At 39.2% G+C, this 11,284-nt stretch overlaps 1 protein-coding gene across 1 annotated transcript; it reads right to left on the bottom strand.

Moving 5' to 3' along the window:
• Positions 1-780: 780 nt before the first annotated feature.
• Positions 781-9,971, bottom strand: SRSF3 (serine and arginine rich splicing factor 3). Its single transcript, XM_069488215.1, has 6 exons — positions 9,875-9,971; positions 7,738-7,945; positions 6,378-6,512; positions 4,168-4,206; positions 3,831-3,917; positions 781-3,697 (listed from the first exon to the last, which is right to left on the bottom strand). The coding sequence occupies exons 2-6, from the start codon at positions 7,941-7,943 to the stop codon at positions 3,670-3,672; spliced, it is 495 nt and encodes a 164-aa protein (XP_069344316.1). The 5' UTR covers positions 7,944-7,945; positions 9,875-9,971; the 3' UTR covers positions 781-3,669.
• Positions 9,972-11,284: the final 1,313 nt, after the last annotated feature.

Genomic DNA, 11,284 nt, shown 5'->3' with positions numbered 1-11,284 from the left:
GGCTTTGCAAATAAAAAGAATGCCAACTTGCTCCAGATCAAATCTGAATGAGGTATATACTAAAACAGGCGCCCATCACAAGTGAACAAGGCTTTAAAAAGAGGGGAAAAGTCTTTTAATCTATATACTACCTTTTCTGGGAAGCTTAATTTTGCTCTGGAAGTACGAGTGTAATATTGAACTTCAATATTACAGGACCTCTGCAAATGACCCTCCAGGAAGCAAAGTATCAAGTGTTTTGACATTTTCACTTGCTCAAAACACACAGACTAACTTACAGCAGCAAAGACACTAAGTGGCCACATTCCAAGACTTTTGTAGTAAAACAAGTATACGTCTTATATCAGAACTGAGGAAAACTAAGTTGAGAAAAAGCAATATTCCTATACGTATATTTCATGTTAGCTTAAGAACCACTTTTAGCTGTCATGAGTTCCAGATAATTAAGAGAAAGCACTAGGATACCAAACGAGAATCTGAACAACTGTATCATGAACTTCTGCAATCCAACAAGGGAAAAGTTGCATGGGCAAACTAAGCAGTTATACTGAACTTATCAAAACAAATTCCAGTGACTCCATCTCAGAACCTCAAGGGTGCTACAGCTCAATTCTTTTCAGGTATCCAATGAATCTTTAATAAAACAAGATGAGAATTAGTATGAACATGGAAAATCAAATTCAAAACACTACTGGATTATTTGGATAAAAATATACTTCCAACCCAGTTTTTCTTCAGTGACTTTAATTAAAAATCTTTCATGTTCTTAAAAAGTGGAAAACCAGAAATCAACAGTCTATTAATACAAAAATATACAACTGGAAGAGATTACCACCAACTAGATCTGACAACTAAATCCCATCCAGCATTCTGAAAAACTCCTTTTAGACAAAGTACTAAATCACTGGTTCTTACATAACCAAGGATGTTTATCGCCTACAAAAACACTTCCAAACTATACAGGGCTAGATCACCCTGAAAAACTAAGTCAATGAGCCTGGAGTTAGGCTGTGTATATTTTGAAGATCTCTACAATCAACATCATTCCTAATTAAGCAGCACTGTACTAAAATGAATATAATGAAACTCGGATTTCCCATCCACATACAGGTTTGAGTGTGAGCCACTAACTGTGGTCTAATAGGGTACAGATGCCATTTACAGATCACATGATCTTTACAAGACTCTCTAAGATACCCAACAGATGAATGGTACATACAGGATAGCTATGTCTCGTATAACTAAAGTTCCTCTGGCTAATTTTGTTTTCAACTTTCTGCTTAAGACATGGAGGTCAGAAGCAACCCACAACAAACTGAGAACCACAGACCAAGTTAAATATTCTTGAAAGCATTAAGAGCCAATTATAATCCTTGGATGTTTCCCTTACACTATTACAAAGTATTAATAGTGACTTCTAGTGAACACTTACTGTAGCCAAAGTTGTTCTGTGACTTTTAGTATTATAATCATCTCAAGAAGATGAAGACGACTAGCTAACGTGACCTATAATTTTAAAAATGACAGAAGCTTCAGAACTTCTAAATGGCCACAATCAATTCCAGGTTTTAACAATCTCCATGTCCCAAATATTCTACAAGCCATAAAATGGTGTTAGGACTTCTGGTTAAAGTAATTACCAGTTTGTAAGGCAAGGATAACTCCCCGATGAAGTCAACTTTATTTGAGGTTCTGTATTATTCCTCTATTGCCACATTATACCTACCATAACCAATTGTCCTTTTTACAGAAACTCTTCCAATTTAAGACTCCAAGTTGCATACTGCCCAAAAAAGTCCATGTAAGTGTCCATTTATAAAAGCAGTATAACTGACATACCATATTGCTTCCTTAACTTCTTAGCTATCTTGCCTTGTTCCTAACAGGAACATGTATTTTAGGCTATGGGGAAACACCAAAAAGTCCAAAAACTGAGTTCCCAGTAATCAACAGGCCATCTTAAAAAGTGTCTTCCTGGAATATGTCCAGCTATAAGGCTCATACTAAACCTTCCTGACAGCAATTCTCCCCTCCCTTATTGAGATTTGTGTGAATGTTTAATAGGACCACTGGAAATAATTTTAGGGCCTGAATTTCAATACAGCCTTATAGATTTAACTCTTAATGCAATGACTTATCTTTCATGTTAAAGAAAGTATAGCATAATCAAAACTATCTTGAAAGTGCATATTTAAGGAAACTAAGCCACAAGACTGTTGCATTATGATTTAATCTAATTGCACAAAAATTTGAAATTACAACTCCCATTTTCTAAAAGGAAGGTTATGCATGCCTCCGTATTCAATTCTGCACTATTACATTTGAACCATATCGTGAACTTTACATCATGGTGGACTGGTTTAGAATTCCCATGCAACACTTCAAATTATAAAATGGAAGCAAGTTTTAAAACTTTGTGGAAACTTTTCATGCTAAAGATAAAAGCCATTTTTAAACAGGCAACTCCTGGGTTATAATGTACCAGGTTGCTGCTATACTTTAAAATATTGGTCCCACTATCATGGACCTCAAAACTGGCTCCTATTCCTTAAAAAAATGGGTAACCATTATCATTTAGGTGATAACTAAATATTCCTGTCACTTCAGAAGACTAATCCATAATGCCTCTCAGTTATGTTTCTCATAAAATAAGAATTGTGTAATCAACTGCTTCCCCTGGGGTAAGTAATAATGGTAACAGTGGGTTCAACTGACTATTACACAATTATGCTAATATTTTATTAATTCAAAAGCACTTTACAAGAAAATATAAGTATGGCTTCCAATAGGAATGTTATACCTGGACTTTGTACCAAGCTCACAGATTTGAGTTTGCAAGGAAAAACAGGCTTTCAAGTTAAACAACAATTGTAACCAAAACTTTAATCCCAAGGATTCTCACAAAACATATTACAAACGACAGCATGGGAAAAAAAATCTTGCACAGTAACTCAAAGTTCAGCTCTACAATGTACCCTTAAACTGGCAGGACACTGGTATTTTGATTATCTCAAATTTCCAAATAAGGAACGCTACAAACAGCTATGTATTCATATATAGCAATCATGTAAGGAACTTAACTTAGGGTCTAAAGCAAAGGAAAAACTTTCTTGGAATTTACGCGATTCTATACCAATTAGGCAACCTCTGCCCAGGGTGAAAACTAGTTGGATTTTTCAAAAACCTCTAATTTAGTATAACGGTGCAGCTTTTATTTTTACCTGCTGGCTTGTTTCACAGCAGCTTTTAAAGACTGCTTGTTCAACTATGGCTGCATACTATATCCCAGAATTGGAAAAAAAAAGTAAATCTGAGTTCAATTTTTGCCAATTTTGTTTCTATATTTAAACAAAAATCCACACTTCAGCTGGGCAGGATTTAGAGGTTTATTATTAGTTTATGCAAAACTAAAAAGCAAATTCAATTTTGCTTAAGGGAACATTGTAAAGTAACAATTCTTGGTATTACATGCCTCATATGATCCATTTCAAACCATAGAGAACTAGAGCTTTTGTGTCACTGTTCCAAGAGACAAACAAATTTGAACAGCTAAAACATCTTAAAAATGCACCAAGCTTATGAAGTCTCAAACAAAACTTGAATTTTCTGTACATACTCCTGTCAAATGAAGTCATTTCCTGTACACCACTTCTCTTGCAAACTGGTCTTCTATTTCCTTTCATTTGACCTAGATCGGCTAAAAGAAACAAAACAAAAACTTTTACATGTGTAACTTGGACACACTTAGTGACATATTATCAATACATTAAGGTAAAAAATTATGGCTTAGAAGACCAACATTAGTGTATTATAGGTACACAAGATCTTACCTTCGAGACCTAGAGAAGGATCGGGAGGGCTTATGATTTCTCTCCCGAGACAGTGATCTCTCTCTTCTCCTATCTCTAGAAAGGGACCTAAACCAGAGAAAGAACACGAGGGCCATTTTAAGTATGATAATTACACTTAATAAAATTATTTTCTAAGAAGTCTTTAAAAACTGAAAGCTGGCTTATCCTTACAATCTAATATTGGCTTTATATGCCACTTGATTCACTGCTGAAATCAAGGTCTATTCCCATTAACCAAGTCATTTGGAAAACAGCTTAGGAATAGCAGAAACTGCCATTTCTGAGAATGTAGCCAAAACAGGTAGAAGTTATTTACCTGCTCCGGCTGCGAGAGAAGCTTCTCCTTCTTGGAGATCTAAAAGCAGAAACAGGAAAATTAGGCTAATCATCAATTATCATTTATGGCGTGAGGTATTTCCCAACTTTTCAATCTCACTGTTGGGCCCAGTGAATGTGCCGAAGAACTGGCACCCATCGTCCAAAAATAAATAAAAATAAATAAATAAATAAAAAGAAAAGAAAAAAAAGGCACAGAAAGATTAAGGAACAAAAAGCTCAAGTGAAAAGCAGGTATTCCAACCATGGATTCACTTTAACAAAGAATGCTTCACAGCAGATCTGTCCAATGCAAAACTTCATGTCAAACTAACTTCACTACCCAAACACCACACCAAAATGTAGTCCCACAAGTAGTTCCAAAAACAGTACCATAAACCAGTATTTGGAACCCATGCAAACCTATAAGCCCATGACAAGACTTAGGTACCAAGTGGATAGTGTAATTTTTGTGAAAACGCGCTAGGTGTAAATATTGATGCCATTAAGTGCTACATTAGAACTGCATTTGTGATCGTCACATTTAAGAGTGTGTTTAGGCTTATCAAAATCACCTTAGCTTGGCCCACACTTCACCCCCAAAATTTTAAAATTTTGAAAACTGTTAGTAAAACCATTTAAAGGTGATAGGATTCAACAAATTTTTGCCAGAAAGGAAAGCTAAATCTGTTAGAGATATTAAAATTTTTAGTTTGGCATCTCACACATGCAAATAAGTTTCACTTGAAGGTCTAGTTACATTATGAGTTCCCTATCACCCTTAAAAGTTTTTTCAAGCAATATATATGTACGTTACCATTCAATTATGCACAGCCAGCCTTTGATCCAGAAAAAAGAATTACTTTAAGCCGCTTACTCCTTATTTTAACCAGCAGTAAACTGTATAAGCAGGAAAAACTTACTAGTTTTGGGTTTCAACAAGCTAGAAATGGTGAGGTGAGGCTGCCGGACTGACGGCCAGGAAGAATTTGCTGAAAAGGTTTTGCCAGATGTTGCGTTGGATTTAGTTGGTTGGCGAAGGGGGTGTTGTGGATTTTTCCTGCTTTTTTGTTAGCCGAAGGCTGCTGCTGTAGTTGTTGTGAAGACATTTGGTAAATAAACAGCTGAGCTGATTGGCCAGGAATGTGTGGGCGGTCGAGGTGGCTGCTGCCGATTTGGTTAAGGTTGGAGAGAAGGCTGAGAGAAAACAGCATGCTCGGGAACCAAAGGGCGGTGCAACCTGACGACTGGCCAGCCTGGGTCATGTGAAACGACACCAGCCAAGCTGAATGGGGCGCGCTGGTCACATGACGCTGAAAGGGCTAGTTGACTGGCTAATGCAGATTCAGAGGGTGGTGAGAAGAGACATGATGGTGACTCTGTAACGGGGTTCATTTTTATTAATAGATGGACCAAAAAGCACAAAAAAAAATGAAAAACAAGCCATCAGTACAACCATCTATTAGCTAACAAATACTCTTTATTATGATGGGCAACAGTGTGCTGTTGTTTTTCAAAATAGCAAAAGGGGCAAGATTTTGAACTCCTATCTCCTAGAAGGACTTCACTCACCTGTAAGAGGTAAATTTAGTCCCATAGAAACTATTTTGGAGATTTGAGGAGATGTGGAGTTATCATCCAGACAATACTGCCTGGTCCAAGAATGATGCCATTTTCAATTACAAAAAAACTGAATTCTCTCCTATTTGGGATTGAAGAACAGATGACTGGGATTACTTCTTTTTTAGCCCCCTTTATTGGTCAGTGACTTAAGTTAGTTTCAGAATGACTTCTACTTTACCAGTTGTAACATTAAAACAGCTGCCTGTTTGATAAATATTACAATTGTGCTAGTAGTAGAAAACACATATTGTGAAGAGCTAGAGTTGAATGTAATGTTTGTCATTATGGAGTCAAGAAATGGAAAAAGGCCTAAACTGAAGTATAAAGACTTGGAAAGATGCAACTAGAAGATGAACTAGAAGATAGATCCAAGATAGAAGTTACTGACTACCAACATGAACAGTGACCTAAAGACAAAAGCCAACACTCAGCACAACTCACATACCCCAAACTACACCCAGCAAAAGTTTCATAAAAAGCTCCGATTCTTCAAAGTTTAAAACCCACCAACAAACTTAAGAAGAAATACCTGCTCCTACTAGCTACTCCATTACACCAATACCTCTAAACACGCTCTCTCTCAAGTACCTGCGGCGAGGTGGAGGACTCCTCCTACGATAATCATCTCGAGGGCGACGACCCCAAGAGGGAGGTGGGCCGCGATTTCGACTTCTTTTTTCACCATTCGACAGTTCCACTCTTACACGGCAACCACACAGTGTTCTATGAGAAGAGACAAATTTAAAACAGTTTTCACCTTTCTGAAATATGTGTATTAAGTCAAAAAGTAAACACTCCCAGTTAGCTACTTTACAAACATGTTTGAATGTAAACTCTTTTAATATCAAAACAAGTTTCAGTTCCCTTATTTTTCTAATATTAAATGACTCAACTTTTTCTCCAGCTTAATTTCAAATTAAGCACAATTAGGTGGGTTTTTAAAGTACTAATTGACAAGGAAACCAACTTTCTTTTACCTTTTTGTCAGTCAGTCTGATTATTGAGCTCAATGCTAACTTGCTAACTAACGGGTGCGACCTAAATGTGAAGACCCCTGGATTTATCCTTGAAGAACTAGTTCTCCTACACCTTCATTGTGACTTCTTCCCTTGAAGTTTCCAGCACTTATTACTTACTATGCTGTATTTATTGGCTCTCCCCCAACCATTTTCCAAGTAAATGTCGAAGACAAGACAACCATTTTGGCTTTTAGATCACCCTCTCCCCTCAGTAATTGGCACATTAAGAAATCACAACCAAGAATAGCAGAAAAAGTCCATTATCCCCCACCCTTTATCCATCCATAGCCACTAAATTTAGATAAACCATATTTGGACAGCAATTGGGAACAGTGGGCTCTGGAAAACGTTACTGCAACCTGCTTGAGTGAAGGACCTTTCATACAGCTTTACAGCCAACCCTCAGATCCTTTTTTTTTTTTTTGGTTAAGGAGAAAAGAGTCCCTTAATATTGACATGCTCCAAGACAGAAATTCTAAAGCAGAACTGATTTTTGAATCTGAAGGATGACCTGTTTTCCTTGATTTCATGAACTCCAGTGATTTCCAAATGTGGGGGGGGGAGGGAGAGAAGGAAAAAACTCAGGTGTTACTTGGTCAAATAGAACACTATAAACACAAAGGAAAATAGTAACCAATTCACACTTCCTGGAAATGTTTCAAACACATAAAAGTAAACGTAATAACACAATAAAATCCTGTGTAATTATGATTTGTAAACAATTTTAAACAATTATCAGTCCATGTTCACTACTAATCATGAAAAAGTAAAAAAAGACTTATCAGTTTATGATGACTCTTAAAACATTTGATTCCACAGTTATTTCTAAAGACTTTAAAAGGCCATCTAAATACCACATTTCCTAGAGATTTTAAATAGTAAAAGCACAGACAACATTAGCCATTACTATAAATTAATCATTAAATTACCTTCCATCTAGCTCTCGGACAGCATCAGCTGCATCTCGCGGATCTTCGAATTCAACAAATGCAAAGCCGGGAGGGTTTCTAGCAACCCACACACTTCGGAGTGGTCCATAATAGCCAAAAGCCCGTTCCAATTCAGTCTTGTTGCCATTGTTTCCAAGATTACCTACATAAACCTTACAGTCCAATGGACAGGAATCACGATGCATTTCTGTAACAAAAGAATACCAAAAATATTAATTTATCCAAATCATCTACAGTTAAAAACACAGATCCTCAGGTAAGAATTCCAAAATGCCAAAAAACCAAACAAATACTACTCTTGAAACATCCATTCTCGCCAATCTTTACTCACAGCCTTAGAAAGCCAGCAAATTAAGAGTTATTAACCACAACGTGAGCCATGAGTTAGTGACTTAACCTATCATTTCATTTAATTCCCAAAATAAAGCATTTAGAAAAGTAAGGTAATTTGCTCAAAAACAAATTCTGCTGGGGACCTGAAAAACCAAATGGAACAATGATGAAGACAAGAAAGCCAGTACTTATACCACCAGGTAAATTATACAAAAAGTGCTTTCATAAGCCAAAACTTAACCAGTTTTAATAAAATAAGGGCAACAATTTTCACTTAAAAAAATGCCTTCTTTGATGCTACAGGAACTTTTCTCTTTTCTACAGGAACTAAGTTATACCTACCACATGTCATTAAATAGATCAAAGTCTTATGCACTAAAAATTCCTCAAGCAGAATACTAAGTGTGAAGTTTTTAAAAAAAGTAAGCTCACAGCAGTATTCATAGTAGCCAAAAGGTGCTGACCCAAAAGTCCACCAACAGATAAATGGATACGCAAAATGTGGTACATAGCCCTACAATGAGCTATTATTCAGAATCAAGTACTGACAAATACTACAGTGTTGAAAAATCTCTAAAACAAAGTTAATGAAGCCAGACACAATGTGCAGATACTATATGAATCCATGTATATGCAAAATCTAAAATAGGTAAGTCAAAAAAATAAAAATAAAATGGAAAGTCTACACAGACTGACTAGTGGCTGGCAGGGTCTGGAGGATGGTGGGACCTGAGGGAACTGGGGGTGACTACTTAATGGGTACAAGTCCCCTCAGGGGGCGATGGAAATGTTTTGCAACTAGATAGAAATTATGGTTGCAAAACATTTGAGAACATACTTAATACCACTGAATTTGTACACTTTAAGTCTTGAATTAAAGATGTGAATTTCACTTCAATAAAAACACTAAATTACAAAAAAACATTGCCTTCTCAAAATTACTGCACTTACAACGGCTTATTTCTGATAAACCTTCAATACTTAATCACTGCAGCAATGAAATCAACTTGCAGACCCGTTTCAATTATATGAAAGCAACCTACTCAATAATTCAGCTTGAAGACGCTTTCCATAAACACCACGTTCTTCTCACTCTGGGCTAATCTAATTAAACAACCCAGTCAGGGCACATCCTATTTGCCGTGACCACACCCTGAGCCCAGGAGTTAGTTTTGAGACCAAAGCATTGGTGGAAACTGATCTTTAAAAAAACACTGCCATGACCACTTTCAAAGCTACGTATCAATGGGAAGCAGCCATGAGAACAGTGCAGCTCAACTTCAAGATCATCCGGTTAAACAGAAAGTGATTAGATTCAAACTCAAAAAAGTGCAATCAAATTAAAACTACATGAAAATAAAGGTCAAGTACGGAAGCCATTTACTATGAAATGGAAAGTCCAGTCTTGATTACTGACTTGCGAAAAAAATCCTGAGAAGCTTCCCGAGAAAATGAGCCCCTCCCCCACCAAAAAAAAGGCGCCATAAAAATTGAAAGGCCGCGACCAGGAGTCCAACTCGGTTACCGGCTCCCCCTCTTCACCCCAACTCCCGGCTAATCCCCTATCTCGGTTCAGCCCCCACAGAAGGGCATAAACACCTCCATTCCAAGCCTAGGAAACCCTCTGATGAGCCGGCGGCCCCCGCCACCGCCCCGTGCTGAACGTCACAAAATGGCGGCGGCGCCTCTTTGTCTCAATCTGGCGCCGCCATTGGGCCTGGCTCCACCTCGCTACGGTGAAAGTTCCAATTCCCACGTCACTCCTTCTGTCGCCTTTTCTTACCGAAATCTAAGGTTTAAGTGCGGAGGCTCAAGTCCCCACGCTCCGATGGACCGTCCCGCTCCGCTCCGGCCGCACTCCCACAGATGCGCTCCCTCACCCGGCGTCCACGAAATGGCGGACCACCGCCTTCTCCTCGCCCTTATTTATAGGCCACAGTGGGAATCACATGATTGGACGGACACGCCCAATGAGAGGCGGAGGAGGCCCTGACGTAACGGCTACAAGCGCCGCGGGAGCCGCGGTTGCTGGGAGCGCGCTTGGGCCGCGCTGCCGTGTGGTGGAGACCTGAGCTGGTGCGCGCTCGTCGCCACGACCCTGGCGCTTGCTCGGGTGTTCTTCCGTCTGCCGACCCGCGAGTTTCCCACAGACCCCTCTTCCTCACGTCCACGTGGGCTGGGCTTTAATAAACAAAACCACTGTCATCACTACCAAGCACTGATAGAGCCGTTGGCTCCTAACAAGATTAAGGTATTGGCTGGATGCGTTGATTATTTCACCTTTGTGAGTGGTTGGTTAGTCAGGAACTAAGAACATCGCGTTTACAAACGTGGCTCAGAGTTGCTCCCAAGGTCACTGAGCTGTTTGTGACCAAGCTGGCACCAGACTGTGGCCGCCTAAGTCCCACGCTTAAGGAAAAGCCTGGCTTGGAAAGTTTGCCGAACTCTAGCAGGTTTCCCCCCTTTCACCCAAACTTCCAGGACTTGGCACAGACGGCAAAGCAGACCGGTCAGGTGATGTGGAAACTATCACCTTCAGCAAATAACAGGAAAGGGAAGTTTCTGAAGAAGATTGAGTCTAAATTCCGGGCCCCCAAGCAAATGCCAAGCAGGGTAGCTGGGGCCTTTCTCCTAGCAGCGCTTGCTCTGCCTGGCAAAAGCTGCCGAATTTGCCTGGGCCTCTTCCCCTGGAAAGGCAGAGCCTCAAAAATATTAACCGTGTTGGGGTAAAGATACTGTGATTGTGTTAGAAAAATCACCCAAGATCTCCCTCTCCTGAATAGTTTGGCTAGAAACTTTGTCTCGTGCCTCCAAATTTACCCCTACCCCAAGCCCCTTTCAGTCTAGTCTGACATATTGCTAAATTTCGTTATATCTGCTCTGGGGAAAAAAGAAAAATAACCCATATTTTCAGTGATTTACTCCCCCTTTGCTGAAAGATATGCCAATTATTTTTTATTTCTCCACGATATTTTTCCTTTGAAGCCTTGTCTCTTACTGTGGCTCTGAAAAGTTTATCTGTACTGGGGGGGGGGGGGGGGGGGGAGAATACAAAGATTTAATAGCTCTAAGCTTGGTTTCCTCACTTGTAAAATGGGAGTTTCATACCGCAAGGGAAGAGGGGGAGTGGGAACTACAGCTGTTGAGTCAGGCCCTGGGCTGGCCTTGCCTGGGGTGTTTCCCAGGTGAGAAG

This window comes from Eulemur rufifrons, chromosome 15 (genome assembly GCF_041146395.1).
Source record: "Eulemur rufifrons isolate Redbay chromosome 15, OSU_ERuf_1, whole genome shotgun sequence".
Classification (NCBI taxonomy): Eukaryota; Metazoa; Chordata; class Mammalia; order Primates; family Lemuridae; genus Eulemur; species Eulemur rufifrons.
This window is presented reverse-complemented; position numbering and strand designations above follow the sequence as displayed.